At 44.2% G+C, this 17,569-nt stretch overlaps 1 protein-coding gene across 2 annotated transcripts in view; it reads left to right on the top strand.

Moving 5' to 3' along the window:
* The window catches only part of ULK1 (unc-51 like autophagy activating kinase 1), a 63,181-nt gene that overhangs the window by 41,140 nt on the left and 4,472 nt on the right, over window positions 1-17,569 (top strand). For both annotated transcript variants that reach the window (XM_063315895.1, XM_063315894.1), the window contains exons 14-28: window positions 531-693; window positions 1,716-1,776; window positions 2,672-2,761; window positions 3,604-3,732; window positions 5,889-6,043; window positions 6,729-6,812; window positions 7,668-7,930; window positions 9,784-9,968; window positions 10,807-10,910; window positions 11,064-11,207; window positions 12,161-12,348; window positions 12,812-12,990; window positions 13,131-13,249; window positions 16,451-16,608; window positions 17,125-17,260. In XM_063315895.1, the coding sequence (XP_063171965.1) occupies window positions 531-693; window positions 1,716-1,776; window positions 2,672-2,761; window positions 3,604-3,732; window positions 5,889-6,043; window positions 6,729-6,812; window positions 7,668-7,930; window positions 9,784-9,968; window positions 10,807-10,910; window positions 11,064-11,207; window positions 12,161-12,348; window positions 12,812-12,990; window positions 13,131-13,249; window positions 16,451-16,608; window positions 17,125-17,260 (2,158 nt within the window). The remainder of the gene's footprint in view (window positions 1-530; window positions 694-1,715; window positions 1,777-2,671; window positions 2,762-3,603; window positions 3,733-5,888; window positions 6,044-6,728; window positions 6,813-7,667; window positions 7,931-9,783; window positions 9,969-10,806; window positions 10,911-11,063; window positions 11,208-12,160; window positions 12,349-12,811; window positions 12,991-13,130; window positions 13,250-16,450; window positions 16,609-17,124; window positions 17,261-17,569) is intronic.

Genomic DNA, 17,569 nt, shown 5'->3' with positions numbered 1-17,569 from the left:
ATTTCCTAATTTTATTAAGAGCATTGTTAAGATCAGGTTTAATTAAAAACTTTAACTGTGTAGGAAGAAAGCCAGACCAGTTTGTGTGCTACGAGATGGGTCTTTTGTAAGGCATCCTGGGAGCAAATAGGACCCCACTTCTGCCACGTGTGTGTTATTTTTAAATTATTTTTGGTGGTGGCGGTGGTGGCATGTTTTTAGCCAAGTTCTTTGTATCTGAGTCTGTTTCGAGCAAAAGAGGTGGTTTTAAAAGAATGGGTTGGATTTTTAGTGGTTTTGGAGGGGGTGGGATTTTTCTTTCTTTGTCCCCGTGTTGTCCTCTGGATTGACTGGGGCAGCTGTTTTGAGAGAGCCCACACCACACACACATGACATTTCTAATGCACCCGGGGTGTATTAGTAGCTGGGGACCCTGCGGCAGAATGTTATGGGAATGCTTTTGACAATTAGCAAAGCATCTGGAAGACTGACAAAGGCTTCCTTTGCAAAGCTGTGTTTTCAATCTGGGCCTCCTCTCTTCCCCCGAGAAGTCCCTTGGTGAGATGCCTCATCATCTCCAGGAGAAGACTTCAGCCTCTCCCCCGCAGGGCTCCCCCGCTTTCCTCCACCGGTCAAAGGAATCAGCGGGAAGCAGCAGCAAAAATTCATCATGTGACACCGATGACTTTGTAATGGTGCCAGCCCAGTTTACAAGTAAGCTGAGTTTTATTCCAAAACCAGGGAGAGCTTGGGTGGAGCACCGGTGGCAGAGAAGTTTTGTAGTTTGGAGCACCAGAAGGAAAAAGTCCTCCTTTAATTAAGCCTTGGAAAAAAACAGCGGAGTTCATGGAACACCTTGATGTTTCAAAGTAAAAGATGGTTGATGACCAAGCTTGGGCAAACGACTTCTGTCCGCTGTTGGGCAAACTGAATTGTTGTAAATGTCCATGTTGAAGAGATGCGTGTTTTGTTGCACAGTCCTTCTGCCCTGCTGGGGACAGATGTGTGGCGCAATGCCTGCCTTGAACAAAACTTGGTTTTGCAAATTTAAGCTCCATCCTACGTCAGAGGCAACCATGCTCTCTTCTGCCCAGAAAGCAAACCAATCCTCCACACCAAACTACTGAAAAGGCTAACCCTAACAGCCCAGAGTCCCTCCTCTGGGGGGAGATGGGTGGTGATAAAATTTGATAAATAAATAAAAGGTTGCCAAATTTCCAGCAATGGCTATGCCTCGCAGAAGTTGTCGGTGCCCTGTGTTCATTGTCAGTTGTTTCAAGTTTCTGTATTTTAAACATCATACCTCTGTTGTATTGGTCTGGGGCCGTAAATAAATAAAGTAAGTTAACCATGCTGTTAGCTTCTTCAGCTCAAATTCAGCAGAGGCTACCCAGATCCTGAACACAGCCCTGTTAGATAGAAAGCTTGATTATATGCTAGGATAAAACCACTCTTAAGAAGTTGATTGCTGCCAACATAAAACAGAAACCCTTTTCCCCAGGGCAACTTAATTATTGTGTTGGTTTTTCCTATTTTTCCCACGGTTTGATGGATATTTAGCCTTCTGTTTCTCAGCCTCGGAGCTTAGTGACTATTAGCTGTTGACAGAAGCCTTACTTCTGCCCTGAAAAAGTCTGACTTACTGCATGTAGGTATTTGTGTGCCGTTTTGCAACGTGGATATGAAATGCACCTTTTTTTAAACCCCCCCCTCTTTTTTTTTTCTTTTGATTTTAGGTGATATAGCTGTGGAGGCTACTGCAGGGAAACCGATCCAGGACAGTCTGATGGGGAGCGGGTAAGGAGAAAAAAATAAAAACCCTTCTACTTTTCTTTTCAGTGTTTTTAATTGGAATGAGCAAAAGGTTAAGTGGCTCCTGGCTGTGGGGGGGTCTGCGTTCAGCTTCATCCAACACACCTTGGAGCAGTGTTGCAACCGAATAAATAAATAAATGCATAAATAACCAGATTAGTGCCCTTAAAATAAACAACGAAAGGAGGATTTCAACATTTAATAAAGATATAAATAGTATGAATATGTACTTCAGCCCTGAAATGCAAGCTCAAACCACAGAGGATTCTTCTGTGACTTCTGTGTGTAGGTAGTCCTCGCTTAACAACCATTTGTTTAGTGGTGGCTCGGACTTACGACGGTGCTGAAAAAACCAACTTATGACTGGTCCTCATACTTACGACTGTCGCAGCATCCTCACGGTCACGTGACTGCAATTTGGGTGCTTGGCAACCAGTTCGTATTTATGACCATCGCAGTGCCCCGTGATCACGTGATCGCCATTTTTTACTTTCCTGGCCGGCTTCTGGCAAGCAAAATCAGTGGGTACCGCATGATTTACTAAACGACCCCATGGTTCGCTTAATGCCCTTGGTGGTTCACTTAAAACCACACAAAGGTCGTAAAATCAGGTTGGATTCGCTTAATGGTCGCTTCACTTAGCAACCAAAATTCCAATACCAGTTGTGGTCGTTAAGCGAGGACTGCTTGTAGTCAGTGATCCATAGAGCAAGGACAATCGTGTTTTAACATCTGTCTTCCCAACCAAGTGTTCTCCAGATTCATTGGGACTTACAACTTCCAGAAGGCCTCAACTCTTTATGGAGTTGGCTGGTAACTATCATCTCCCTGGTATAAAGGCATTAGTGATTCCTATTTTTTCTGTACTTGCCTTTTGTAGGAGCTCCCTGGTGACTTCTGCAGATTTGGAAAGCCATGGAAGGACTCCTTCTCCTTCCCCTCCATACAGCAGTTCTCCTAGCCCATCTGGGTAAGACAAAATCTGGGCAGGAGAGATGGTATTCCTCACCCTCCCTATGAAAACGAGATGGGCCATGCCCTGGTTTGTGCATCCCACTGTGCTAGCACTGGATATCACATCCAGACGGCCTTTCCCAGTTCTCCCTCTTGTCTGCGGCCAGAGAAGTTGGAAGGAGGAGAAATACGTGACTTTCTTCTGTGAACTTCTCCAGGAGGAATAGCCATTCTGCAGCTCTTTCTGAAAGACAGTACATTCCCTTGGTCTGGCTGGAGCATCCTTCTGGGAAAGCCACCTGGAATAAGGTGTTCCCTCCTGGAGTCATTCCTGGGATGGGGTGGAAGGGTGAGAGGTTGCAGAAGATGGGAGGATGGATTGTCCAGACGTTCTCAGCCCTCCACTCCCCTCCTTATCCTCTTAAGTCAGCACAGGATGCTGCAGATCTACCCAGGACAATGTCTTCAACGTATTCTTCTCCTCGGAAAAAGATTTCAAATTTTCTCTCATCAACCTGAATGACCCTGAGGATGGATTTAAAGCTAGGTCTCCTCAGGTCTTCTCCAGCATCTTGACTACTACACCACTTCAGACATTGCTCTAAGCAAAACCCAAACACGTTGTATTCTGGCTTCATGTGATGCACGAAGCCAGCTCTAAAGCATGGGTTTAAGGCTTCATCCAATGGCTGAACTGGGCCACTAGGATTTGCTCAACAAGCTATGGTTAAAACACCCCAGTTTAGGGTGATGGATTGCTCTGCACATCTTTTCTCCTTAATCCTCCCCACACCTGGGTGTTCGGTCAGTCCCGGTTTTGCCCTAACAATTACTTACATATCTTCTGCATCCTCACAGGCGATCAAGCCAATTTTCATCCAGCCCTCGATACGGACAATCAGTTCCCATCCCGGTTCCTACACAGATCCAAAATTACCACCGGATTGAGCAGAATCTTCAGTCCCCCAATCAGTATACTTTGCCACGGTGAGTATAAGGTGCTCGGGTGGTTGGATCTTATTAATGTGTTGCTGACGTTCTTGTTCTCAAATGCACGATGGTCAGAAGAAGCTTAGAAGACCCATATGGACTAGTTTCACCTTGGCACACATGCTATGTTTTGCAAGCCCAGAACTCAGACCCTTTGGGGTTTAATTCAGTCCACCAAAGGAGTCAAGCTTTTTGTGGAATGTAGCGGCGCACCAGGGCCAAAGTCCAAGTTTGTGGGTAGTGCCAGGATGAGAACTTAAATTTGGCTTCTTTCAACTTTTGGTTTGTACTGAACTTCAGACGCAATTAATGTCAAGTTGCGGGAACGTGGTTCTTTGCCAGGTGTGACTTTGATCGTTTCCCCTTTTTGTCACATTGAAAGCTGCAACTTGGTAATAACTTGGGGGGATGACTAGGGAACTTACCCCCAAATCTGAGGAGGGGGTAGCTCAGGCGGGATACCTCTGCAGTTTGCAAGCCAAGCAAACTACAGCTTGGCATTCCGGGTGAATCCATCTGTTTGCCCAAGAGAAAACGGCTCTTGGTTTCGCGGCGTGTACGTTTCTTTTTTGCACCATCTCAGATGAGGTCATCTCTTCTGGGCATGAATGTGTGTTAGGGAGCCTTGTCGTGTTTAATTTCCTGGGCAGAATTTTTATTTGTACTTGCTCACCTGCTTAGTCAGAGATTTCAGCCGTTTCTCTGAGGTGTCACTGCTGTAATTATACGGAACATGACAGAGCCATGCCTCTGGCATGCAGTTTTGGACTCAGGAACCAGTCATGTTGCCTGGATGTATGGCTTAGAGCCACGTGACGGATTCCATCTATCCGGTGTAGGTGGCGCCTTTTTGCTAGATCTTGCCAAGAGAGAGCCTGCTGACAGCTACCAGCTACTTTGGCTGGGAAAGGAAGATGGATCAGAAGAAACACATCTCTGAATACTTCTGTGTTCTGTTTAGCAAAGGATCTGTGTATCTGGCAAAGGGTGGAAACAGGTTGGACTCGGACAAGGTTCTCTGCTTCGAAAACTGGGGAATTAGCTACAGTTTGGTTTCTTCGTGGCAAACCTTGAGAGAGGTATCTGCCTGCTGGTGGCTTCCACACTCCTTAAATCTGATGGAGACATGGCTTAAGCTGCAGTGCAATCACATTTTCCTTAGTATGGTTGATTGCACAGTCAGCCAGATGTTTAGACTGGATTTGGCACTTCTGTCCACTACTGAGTCCTCCCCAAGGACCTGGGATAGGCAGATGTTGTTTAATAATATTAAAGGTATCATCGCAGGATGTAAGCTGTTCCAAGTTAAGCCATCTTTTGCAATTGACTGGTGGTGATTTTGTCAATGCCGATAGTGTTCAGGGGGTGCTCCAGATGTTTTGGAATTGCACCCAAGGTGCTTACTGTATTATTATTAGTACTATCTTTGCTTTCTTTTGCCACAGTTGTTGTTGTTGTTGTTATTTCTGGATTGTTAATCCAGACTTCTTGAAAAATCTAAAGCTTGCCATTTTTGTAAGCTGTCTCTTGCTGATAGAGATATTATTCACACAAGATATCCAGATCCAGATTCTCCCAACCACTCTTGGTAAACACAGCAAGGTTTGGTTTTTATGTCTGGATCAGTATCTTTCACTAAACTATCCTGGATTAGTATGTTCTGGGATCCCAGCCCCTGTGGTTTACAAACCTTGACTTAAGCAGGAACTTCTTCATAGGTATGAACCACATTTAACATTGCTTGGACAAAGTAGGTAGGCCCAAAGTGGCTGAAGGGCGAAGATCTTGGTTGTGGGGGGTGAGTTTGTGGGATTTTCTTTATTTTATGCCTGTTATAAGAGTTATTGTATGTTTGCTGGGTGTGTTTCTGTTCCCGAAGGCAGGGTTCAGTGAGCTTTGGTTGATGTAGCTAACTTTCCTTATGCAACTCATGATTTAACATGATGCACAAAGCAGGTGCATGTGACAAAGACAGACTGATGGGACTCTATTCCCTAAATGACGTTCAGATGGAGATTTAAGCCAGCATATCTTTGTCTCCACTCTTTCTTGGCTCTTGAATGTCCACACACAAGGTGGAATGGGGACAACCTGTTGATTCTTCTCCTCCTGCTCTGCGCATTCCAAAATGAACAAATTCTCCTTTCCATTAGGTCTAGTACTCTCAAAAGATCCGGCAGCACGAGTCCACTAGGCTTCCTGAAAGCCAGCCCATCCCCTCCATTTTCCACTGGTGACCATGGAGCAGTACTGTCCCCTAGGAGGTTCTCCTTTGGTGGTGCCAAGCCTTATACACCTTCCCCACAAGGTAGGCTATCCAGCTAGTCTGGAGGTGGGCAGCCTTTAACGATCAGGAGCTGTGATGAACATCTGGCGGGCTGGGCAAAGACCGTCATCACAGGCCGGGCAGGAATGCAATCGGAGGGATGGACCCAAGCAGCTGATTTGCTGGATTTTCATAGTTTATTTTTTGTAGGAGTTAGTTGCTGCTGCTTGGGAATGTCAGTGGCCTGCATGTCCCACCCACAAAGGGAAGACACAAACCAGGGTCTGTGGGTGGAGGAACTTCTGGGCCTGCAAGGACATTTCACGAGCTGCAGGTTCAGATGGATTGCCTCTATGAGTTACTCCATTCTGCCTTCAGGAGGGAACAACCAAGACGTTTATGACATCCAATCGCTTCATTAGCACCCTGGAAATTTTGCATTTCTTTTCTCTGCTTCGTTTCCATCTGCAATCCCACGTGGAACACCCTTCTGACCAGTTCCAAACGGGAAAGCCATGGTCAGGTCCAATTAACCTGGCCTTCCCTGTGGGTGGCAACTCTGCTGTGGCCTTGTTCATTCCTGGTATCCTTCTTGCTTCTGTGTCAACTTCTCAATGATCTGATCCAAGGGAGAGACATTTTATGCAGCTTTGGTCTAAGGGAATAGCATCTCCCTCTAAGCATGTGATTTCTCATCACGCTGGCTTTTCTCTTCCTTTTCCTGAAGTTGGAACAATTCCAGAGCAGCCAGACCAGATGGTTATCCCTTGTCCTCTCGGAGCAGAGTTGAGAACTCGGGTGCCCATACCAGGTACATTGGATGCTTACCATTTTTTGAAACTTCTCAATCACTGCAATTCTCTGGGCACTGTTAATATGTTTATTATTATTATTATTATTATTATTATTATTATTATTATTATTATTTAGCAGCTGTGGTTCTAGCATCACTTGCATTTATTAAAGCAAACACAAAAACTAAACATCTTGGACTTTTCTTTTCAAGAAAAGTCATTATCTAGTATTAAAACAAAAACAGAACCTAGTCGAGCATTTCTAAGCCGGATATTCCACAAACTTCACCACCGTTTCAGAGTTCCTTTCTTCTGCACATGCTTGTCTGTTTTAGCAGAGGCAGCTGGAGACGATTTAAAGTTTGGGTAGTGAATATGGACAGAGATGCTTTGGTTTAGGACTTAAAAGTTTAAAGCCAGTACTTTGAATTGGGCCTAGAGTTGGGAGCCAGCGTGTCCTGCAAAGCGTGGGCTTAACCCAGGGGTTCCCAAACTCTTCAGCTCATCAGCCCTTTTGTGAAGCTTCAGATGGTTCATTGACCCCCAAATATTTATGATATAAAAATAATTTAATAAATACTACATTGACTAATCGTACTATGAATAATAAGAACAATAATAATGGCTAGTCCCATCAGCCCTTGGGGGTCGATACTGACCACTTTGGAGAACCCTGATTTAATCTAATTCTGATCTAATATTGACCAGCCCTATTAGCAAACTAGGGCCTCTTGTTTTGAACCACTCAGAGTTTCTAGACCAGTTTCTAACCTGGCCTCAAATATTGCATTCATCCAAGTGGTTTGCCCTGGTGTTTTATGCTTCCTTTCTGCTTTTCACCTCCTCTTCTGTTTTATTCATCTTGCCTTCAGAAGCTTCAGGACCAGACCCTTCCCTGCGAGGTCTGGGCTATCGCCTTCACAGTGCTCCCAACCTCTCTGATTTTCATTCCTGCCGGCAAAAAGTCACTAAGCAGTCCTCGGATCCGCTGGTCGCCCACTTCAGCCCTGTCTCAGCTGGCCAGCCTACACGGCTGCCCAGTCTGCAATCTGGTCGGCCCCTGCGGTCTTCTCCAAAGCTCTCCGAATTCATGCAGAGGACTCCGTTGCCCACCATTTTGGGTTCTCCAACCAAGGTAGTCCATCCTTCCTCAGGATTCCATCTGGTGGAATTGGAAAAGTCTAAACTGGGAGGTTCGGTCAACTGGAGAGAAACCTTGATTGAAAAGAGAATAAATGACACCTCTGTTCCTGGAAGGGTCAAGTAATGTCACATGACCATCATGGCTCAAAACTCTCTTTCACTCTGCTGTACCACTGCTGTTTGCGCCATAGTGTAGGGGGAACCCAAATTAATTCCCTCCCTGTACGCTCTCCACACCAAATCTGTGGGTCAGCTATCCTTTTAAGCCAAAACAAACAAACGAACAAAAATGGGAACCCTGAATTTAATATGTTGCAGTTTGAACTTGAGTAGAAAAGCCGAGACATGCTTCAAATTGTGTGGGTGGATGCCCTTGGCCCCTCTCTGCCTTATCAGCCACCCTAATTCCTCTGCCCCATTTCTGCAGACTTGCAATCTGGAACCCCCAAAGGGTTGGGGGTTGTTTGCAGCTCGCCTCACCCCCTTGATTTAAAAGTTATTTTAATAATTAAAACAAAGGAAGAAGGGCGACCTGTTGTAAAACAAGACCTCTGGCATTTAGATTTTTGCTTCCAGGAATGGAAGTGGGACTCTCAGAGACCCTCAGAGGCGTTTCTTAGAAAGTAAGAAGTTCAAAACTTTGTCTGGAAGGCATCAGTGTTTGTCTTGGGGGAGGCCTTTGGCAACGCCCAGTTTGTTTGTTTGTTTGTTTGTTTTCTATCCCGCCTTTACTACTACTACTACTACTTCTTCTTCTTCATTTATTATTATTTATTATTATTAAATCATAAAGAACTTCCAGCCATCGAGGTTTTTATTATATTTATTTTATTATGTATTACTGTGTTTTACAGTTTTATATTTTTATTTATGTTTTATTGTAAACCGCCCAGAGTCCCTTTTGGGAGATGGGCGGTGATAAATTTGATTGATAGATAAATAAATAAATAAATATTTTAATTTTTTTTGTAAATAACTCAAGGTGGCTAACATACCTAATACTAGGTGATGGCAGAACATCTTAGAATGGCTAAAACAGGGTTTCTCAGCCAGGGTTCTACGGCACCCTCGGGTTCTGCAAAAGCTCCCCTGGGGTTCCCTGGGAGGTCACGATTTATTTAAAAAATTATTTCAAATTTGGGCCACTTCATGTTCAAGAGGTAGATTTCATTCTCTATTTTTAGTTGAAGAGCACTGTTCATGCACATAGACAGGCCTACTCACGAAACGAATAGAATAGTTTTGCGACTCCTGGCCTATCTTTGAGCCTGGATGTGCAGGGGTTCCCCAAGGCCTGGAAAATATTTCAAGGGTTCCTCCAGGATCAAAAGGTTGAGCAAGGCTGGGCTAGATAGAGCGACACTGAACATCCTCTGCAGTTTGCCTACTAAAAAAATGGGTGCATTATTACTCTATTTATACCCCACTTATATTTTGTACCATTCAAGGCGGTGTGCATAATGCTCCTACCTCCTATTTCAGCCCCTTCCCCCACCACAACCATATGAGGGAGCTGGCCCAAAATCACCGAGCCAACTTCCATGCCTTAAGGAAGGTCCAGAACTCATGGTCTCCTGGTTTCTCATCCAGCTCCTTAACCACTCCACCTTACAAGCTCTCTGGGAGAAGAGAATTATGAATGAGGGGGTCAAACCCTCCTAGCAGCTCTTTTGGTGCTAAGAAGCCCTCCTGGGCCCTCATTGTATGGATGTCCCACCACAAGTTCTAAAAAATGTTCAATGTGACCAGCAGCTTAAAAAGCACAGACTCCATTTTCAATTTCTGTCCACTGATTTTGTCCCTTCTGTCCTTCCTTGTGGTTTTTTGCTTTGTTTTTAAATACAGGCAATGTCACCATTTGAGTTCAGTAAAACGCCTAGTTCCCAAAATCTGTTTACTCTCCTGGCCCATCAAGCAGTTGTTATCACCCCGACGAGGAACAAGACGCTGCCGGATTTGAAAGAAGTGGGTCACTTCCCCTGCCAACAAGGAGGTCTCAGTTTGAGGCCAATGGAAGACGGCAAAGGCAGGTGGGAACCCATGCAACCAAAAATAAAGTTAATGTTGGTTTGCAGATAGGCTAGCATGATAACTTGGTTTTTGTTTTTGTCTTTTTAACTTTGGGGTGGACTGAAGAGGATGTTCATTTTTGATGGGTTTCCGAAATATTGTGCTACTTTTGCATCCTCTTCACAACACCCTGAAAATATTGACTCAAAATTTAGAAACTGGGGATGCTTTGCTGGATGACGGTCCTCACTTGTAAACATTACAGCAAGGCTTATTTATTTGCCAGCGATAGCCTCGCCATCTTGGGGTGTAATTTAAGATGAATCCTTCTTTTATACAGTAAAAGACATCAAGTGTTTTCTTCAGACAGGTTGAGGTCCAGTGCGGGAATTGCAGAATCATCTGTAAATTGTCTCGCCCATTTAGGAGAATGAAGCTTGCTTTTCTGTGATAGCTGAGGAATTTATGTAGACCTTATTTTGCTCTATGGTTGTGAAGAAATAAATTTGAACTTGGACCATGTTGAAATTAAATGGGAAGGTCTGCAGGGGTTAAAAAATACAGCCTTGCTTGAGCCTTGGCCATGTCAGCATTTGAACTGAAAGTGGTTACGTTTAACCCGATTATTGGTACTATCATAAAATATCAGGTGGCTGTTGTTTAAAACTATCTGGATTCTTATTCCAAAGAACAACAGATTACTTTTATTATTGACTGCTGAGGAAGGGCTCCGTCTCAAAGGAGAATCAAATAGTCCTTAAAGAAAATGTCTTTTCTTGCAAGGAGGCCTTCGTATTGGGTGACCCAAATAGAGAGGCTTTTCAACCACAGTTTTCTTGTGGTCTTTTCATTCTGCAGGTCACTCAGCACTGGCCGTCTCACTGATCTGCTTCTTAAGGCTGCTTTTGGGGAAGCCAGCAACAATGACAGCCTCAACAGCGAAAAGCCCATGGAAGTCACAGGTACTGGAGACTGAGAAACTTGGAAGTGTTTTCATGGTGGACCTATTTTCCTCCCCAGCTGGTCTACTTCCTGTTTCTAGTCTACAAATCTTTCCTCCTGCATCCATGAAACCTTAGCTGAGCTGATCATCCTTTTCCCTTCTTTGTCTACAGCTCCTTCCATAGCCTCTGGAGGGACCCCTCACTTGGGGGCTAGAGAAGGTTGCTCAGGAAGCCCTTCACCAGTGGTCTTCACAGTTGGATCGCCTCCTGCTGGGACGACACCACCGCAAACCACCCGGACCAGAATGTATTCAGGTACCAGAAGGGCCTTTGCCCCTCTGGACTGGAAGGTGATGGAGCCTGTGTTGTCTCTGTCCTCCTTTTATGTTGTAGAAGGAAGGAATTACATGGGCATCCTTCAGGCTGCCCATGGTTTGCTAGCTTTTGAAAGGAAATCATGGCCCCAACCCTAACAAATATATGTTATATCAAATTTATTTTCTGTCCTGGCACCTCTTGGCCTTTGTGCACCATCTAGCAGGCCAGTTGAAGCCCCCAACTGAAGCCCTTTTACCCCACAAAATTTCCAGATGCATGGATTTCAACTCCCAGAATTCTCCAGCCAGCATGGCCACAGCTAAGAAGTCTGGGAATTGAAGGTTGCTCTCCAGAAATAGGGACATCAGCTCCCAGGCTTCCCTAGCCAGTGTTGCTGAGAATTCTGGGAGTCAAAATCTTCCCATCTGAAAAATGTCCAAATTGGGAAAATCTGATCTAGGGGCTGGATATAGTATGTTTTGCCAAAAACTCACAATTGACTAGATTGTGCTCTAGAAAACAATGTATAGTTTCACACAGTGTGGTAAGCTATCACTGAATGGACCTACATTCTTGGTGGCTGAATTTAACAGCAGCTTTTTAATCCAACCCATCAGTGCCAATGTTGAAGATACTGGGACTAGGACCAAGCCCTGTGACACCCCAACTGAAACTTCTGTGTAGGTGGTGACCAGTATTCTTTGCATACAGTTTTCTAATCAAACCCTACAGCCTATATTAAACTAGGTTGCTAGACAGAATATCAGGAAACTTCGTCAAATGCATTCTGAAGTCAAGATGTATTATGTCTATGGCATTCCCCCAGTTTACTAAAAAAAATGTTTTAAAATATGAAGATAGGAGATGGTTTCTGTTTTCCTTTGGTTACACAATTTACTATGTTTTGTGTTGTATATTCTGATATATATATATATATATATTATTTTTAGTGGGATCTTCAAGTTCTCTTAGTTCTGGAGGATCTTTCAGTGGGCGCCACTTAATTATGGGAGCTGGTGGGGAAATCCTTGAAGCCCCATCAGGTCTCAGATATATGTTGGCTGATCCGATTGCTGCCAACCTGGAAGGAGCAGTTACCTTTGAGGCACCCGAGCTACCAGAGGAGACCCTCATGGAAGTGAGTTTTATTCCCCCCAACCCCAAATCCAAGTTGAAAACAGTAAAAAAGTTAATTTCTGGGCTCTAATCCACCCCCAGCCATAGACACTGTAGGAGAATGGCCTTGTTGGTCTAAGGTCTACAACAAGAAGCACCTTGTTCAGTTGGATGGAATGGAAACCTCAACCACAGAATCTCCCTGGGGGACTTGCAGCCAGTCTCTTCTTCTCAGCCCATGAGCCCATGAGAGTGGGGAGACCCAGATTCTAGTCCATCCTCAACCAGGGAAGCTCTGGAGTACTTTGGGCCTTCCCCGTCAGCTTACCTATTCCAAAGTTCTGCGATGAAATAGGCTGTTAATATAACATCCATCACCTTAAGCAAACGGATAGCTGTTTCCTGGCGGAAAGCCCACGGCTAGACCTTGATGTGAATGAACAGCACCAACCCGTGTAACGTGGTGTCTATCTCTGCGCTTTCAGCAAGAGCACACAGACATCCTGCGCAGCTTGCGGTTCACCCTGGCTTTCGTCCACTATGTGATGGAACTCGCCACCATCAAAGGCAGCGCCAGCGAGATGACCAGCTCGGTGGCCTCTGAGTACCAGCTTCAAGAGAGCGTTGTTGCTGACCAAATCAGTTTGCTCAGCAAGGAATGGAGGTAAATAGCAGAAGAGAAACATCCATGCGTGGGACCCAGTGGCATGAGGTCCTGCTGCATCAACCAGAAGTAGATCACCTGTATGGTTTTGTCCTGCAGCTCCATTCACCTGTTTGGGCTTTTGTTTTGTTCTGTTGAAGCTATGCGGAACAGCTGGTGCTGTATTTGAAAGTCGCTGAGTTGCTCTCCGCAGGCCTCCAGATGGCCATTGACCAGATCCGGGCAGGCAAGCTGTGTCTCTCCTCCACTGTCAAGCAAAGTAAGACGTGAGGATACGTTGTTGCACACTGTCCAGATAGTGGGAGGATGTGATGGAATGTGAGGGTGACCTTGGAAGACAGGGGGAAAGAGATGCTGCCTAGGGAACAATCAGATAAAAGAGAGAGGAGCCCATGATAGAATAACGGCCAAAGGAAGAAACTTAGGAAGGACCTGCCCTAACTACTCAGACGGTAAATAGGAAGGATGGGAGATTTGTGCTTTCAGACTTGCAAGATTCTGTTCACGTAGCCTTACAATAAAGTAGAATTAGCTCATCTAGTTGTGTTTCCTGTCTGGTCCACCTGGGAGGGCTGTCAGAGGATGACATCCCTCTCCCATCTTGCTAGTAACAGCTGTTGCTCAGAAAGGTCAACAGTGTGTTGGATAATGACAAGGGTTGTGCTCTAACCTTGCAAAGAGTGAGTTATTCTCTAGTAAAACGGTCCAGATGGACCAACTGATCTAGTGGAAAGCAGAGCTCAGTACTAATTGGTCCAAAAATCTTGCTTCCTCCCAGCCACATCAGCTGTGGTTCTCTTCCAGTTCCCTGGGCCAACCACAGGTCATTATAGCCATGAATTTTGACTCTACTATCCATTGTGAGATGCTAAGTTACAGAGAGATCTAATGAAAGCGGGGGCATTTAAAGAGCATCCGTGGACTGCAGACTTAAATTAGAGGTGCTTGCTTCCTGTTTCATCCCTCAAATGCCTTGGGGTTCTACATAGTTCCCTCAGACTTTTTAGAAAATAAATCTGGTGGGTGAGTTTTGTTGGGATCTGTCCATCAGCCCAGGGGAAAAAAAAAAAGATAAAGGTAAATTGGGGTGAAGTGCAAGGTGTTCTGGGACGCAGCTGTAACAATGTACCTTCTAGTTAATGGGTACTTTGGTCCCTAGCTATGGCCTCCGTGGTCACCATGTTGAGTCTCCCAACCAGGGTCAGCCCAACACTGCTAGAACATCCAAAGAGAATCTAGTTACAGTCCCACATTTCCAAGAGGCAAGTGGGGAGAGGCTGAAGCTAGTGCACTGGAACAACCTCCCCACAGAGATCAGATTGGCCCGCTCTTTACTGGCCTTTCAGAAAAGGTTAGAAACCGAATTAGTTTGGAGTGCCTTTTCTTCAGTTTATACTTGAGGCCATTTTGTTTTTTCTTGTTTTTATATATTGCTTTTCAGAGTTTTGATGCGGGGAGTTTTTATACAGGTAGTCCTCACTTAACTATCACAATTGGGACTGGAACTTTGGTTGCTAAGTGAAGCAGTCATTAAGCGAATCTGACCCAATGTTATGACCTTTTTTTGTGGTGGTCATTAAGCGAATCACACAGTTCCCCATTGGTTTTGCTTGCCGGAAGCCGGCTGGGAAGGTTGAAAATGGCGATCACGGGACTGTGGGATGCTGTGATGGTCATAAATGCAAACCAGTTGCCAAGCACCCGAATCATGATCACATGACTGCGGGGATGCTGTGATGGTTGTAAGTGTGAGGACCGGTCGTAGGTTGGTTTTTCTAGCACCATCGTAAGTCCAAACCGTTGCTAAACGAATGGCTGTTAAGTGAGGACTACCAGTATTGTTATTGTCATTGTCATTGTCACACTTTGAATTTGAATACGGATGTTTGAAATCTTGTTTTATATGTATTATTGCTGAATGAATGAATGAATGAATGAACTTGTACTCCAGATTCCAAAGATCTCCATAGGGTCAGTTACCCCTACAGTCTGTACTTTTCTTCCCCATCTCTTTCAAGTTGGAGATGGTTCTTTTGTGGTGTATGTTCAGTTCTCTCTGAAATGCAAGTGTGGTTCTGTGCTTTGTCAAACATCCTGATTGCTAGTCTTGAAGAGAGAAAAATAACACTCATTACCTGATTGGAATTTCTCAGCACTTAGCTATGTGCTAAGCTAAGGGCTTAAGGATAATTGAGGTGGGTGCAACTTAATAATTACAGAGTAGGCCCATGATCTTAAATTAATATGCCATCACTCAGCCAGTTGACTCATTTCTTGCAAAGGTTGCTCCAGGGTAGATGGAAGAAAATAGGAAGGAGATGACGCCTAGATGTTGAGCTGTCCTTTACCACCATCTTTCAGAAATGCACAACTTGGTTTTCAGCGCCAAAATGTCCAAGACATGCAGAATTGACAGAAAATTAAGCACAAAAAACAGCAGCTTTAAAAAGAAAAATGCAATGACCAAACTTGTTTTGAAAAGATACAACTGAAGCAGAAGCGAAATAAAACGTTGAATAAAGTGGCAGAAAAAAATATTTAGAAGTTGCTCTTCTTAAAGGGATGCTTTTAAGGAACCTGCAGAGCAGCAAATTTCACTACACAGGGTGAGTTTCCTTCAATCCTTACTGAAAGAAGTTTTAAGTACAAATTTAAGGACTTAAAAAATTCTTTTTTTGGAAGAAATAGCAAAAGGGTGATTAGGACGTTGGAAAGTTATAAACAGACTAAGGGTCCAGATGGATCTGAAAGAAGATTTTGAGATTAGGTATAAGAATCCTTCTGGTGGGAAAATGCTGTTGTTTTGAATTCTTAAAAAAATAAAAATGATAGGATGGGACTTTGAAGGTTGGACCCTAGAAGGAGCCAGAAGGAACGAAAGATTACAATTAAAGGAGAACATCTAAATTTTTCTTACTAATACAGAATGGAATTGAAGACGTGTTTTAAATACCTTCTTGGTTGACCTTAGGCATCTTTTTTTTAAAGTGTCTTTTTATTTTAAAAATAAGCTATCTGCTCTCTGTCACTGCTGAAAAATAATGTTCTTCCATACCACTTCCCTACCTTACCTGTGAACAATGAAAATATGAGTTTGAAGTTCTGATAGAGATGTGCAAACATTTGGAGTTGGACGCTCCCCGGTGTTACATTCTGCTTCTATCATGTTAAAAACTGTAATTCCAACAACTTTGGAGTGAATTTTAGCAGCCCACACTGAAGTTCAGGTTGGTGCTTACGTAGTTCAACGACATCCCATCTTTCCTTCCTGGAGCTGAAGATGACAGAAGAGTCCATTTTTGCCTCTCAAGATGGTAACCGAGGTTGAATGATTGCAATTGATCTAAGGATGTCCAGGGAACATTAAAAAAGAAGAGAGACTTGAGGTTTGCAGGAATTGTGCAACCAAAGTTCCTATCTGATGAGTGACTTCCTTCTTTTATTTATTTCCTTTTTGTAGTTGTGAGAAAGCTCAACGATCTGTATAAAAGTAGCGTCTCTTCATGCCATCATCTGAACTTAAGGCTACAGAGGTGGTTCATGGACAAACAGAAGCTGATGGACCGCATCAACAGCATCACAGCTGAAAAACTGATCTTCAGCCACGCTGTGCAGATGGTAGGTGAGACCTGTGCTGGTACAGGTAGTCCTTGCTTAACAACCATTCGTTTAGTTCTGGTTTGGACTTACAGCGGTGCCGAAAAACCCAACTTGTGCCCAGTCCTCACATTTACAACCGTCACAGCATCCCTGCTGTCACATGATCACAAGTTGGGTGCTTGGCCACCAGTTCACATTTATGATCGTTGCAGCATCCCACGGTCACGTGACCACCATTTTCAACCCTCCCAGCCAGCTTGCAGCAAGCAAAATCAATGGGGAACTACCTGATTTGCTTGACAACTGTGTAGTTTGCTTAATGACCACCACAGAAAAGGTCGCAAAATCAGGTCGATTTGCTTAGCAACTGAAATTCCAGTCCCAATTGTGGTCGTTAAGCGAGGACTGCCTGTATTGCAATGTATGATGGTGGTGGTGGTGGTAGCAGTGGGGCACAGACATGCTCCTGTGTGTGAAATCAAGAGTTTTGATGTTAAGGCAAGAGAAGAACCCCAGGATGTTTTTCCTTTCCAGGTTCAGGCTGCTGCTCTGGATGAGATGTTCCATAATCAAGAAGACTGTGTTCAAAGATACCAGAAAGCATTGCTGTTGATGGAAGGACTCTTGAACTTCATCACCGAACAAGGAGATGTTGAGAACATCAATAAATGTAAGGAGGACCAGGAAAGAGGCTTCTAAGACTCCTTCACGGAGTTTCCTTTTTTTTAATCCTGCTCCTTTCTCCTCTTTCTCCTCTAATTACTTAGCTTTTTTCCTAATTGTATACTGCTTTACGCTGTACCATTCTGGCTGTTTCACCTGTGTGGAGAAGGAAGCATTTTCATGCAGAAACTGATTTTAAAAAATCACAAAGAAAGCACTGGGGCAGTGACACATGACTGCGTGGACTTTGGCGCAGTGTTTCTCTGTTGGGAGTTACGGAACCCAACGCAGTGTTAAAGCTTGCAGACCAAATTGT

The sequence above is a fragment of the Candoia aspera genome, chromosome 15 (genome assembly GCF_035149785.1).
Source record: "Candoia aspera isolate rCanAsp1 chromosome 15, rCanAsp1.hap2, whole genome shotgun sequence".
Taxonomy (NCBI): domain Eukaryota; kingdom Metazoa; phylum Chordata; class Lepidosauria; order Squamata; family Boidae; genus Candoia; species Candoia aspera.
This window is presented reverse-complemented; position numbering and strand designations above follow the sequence as displayed.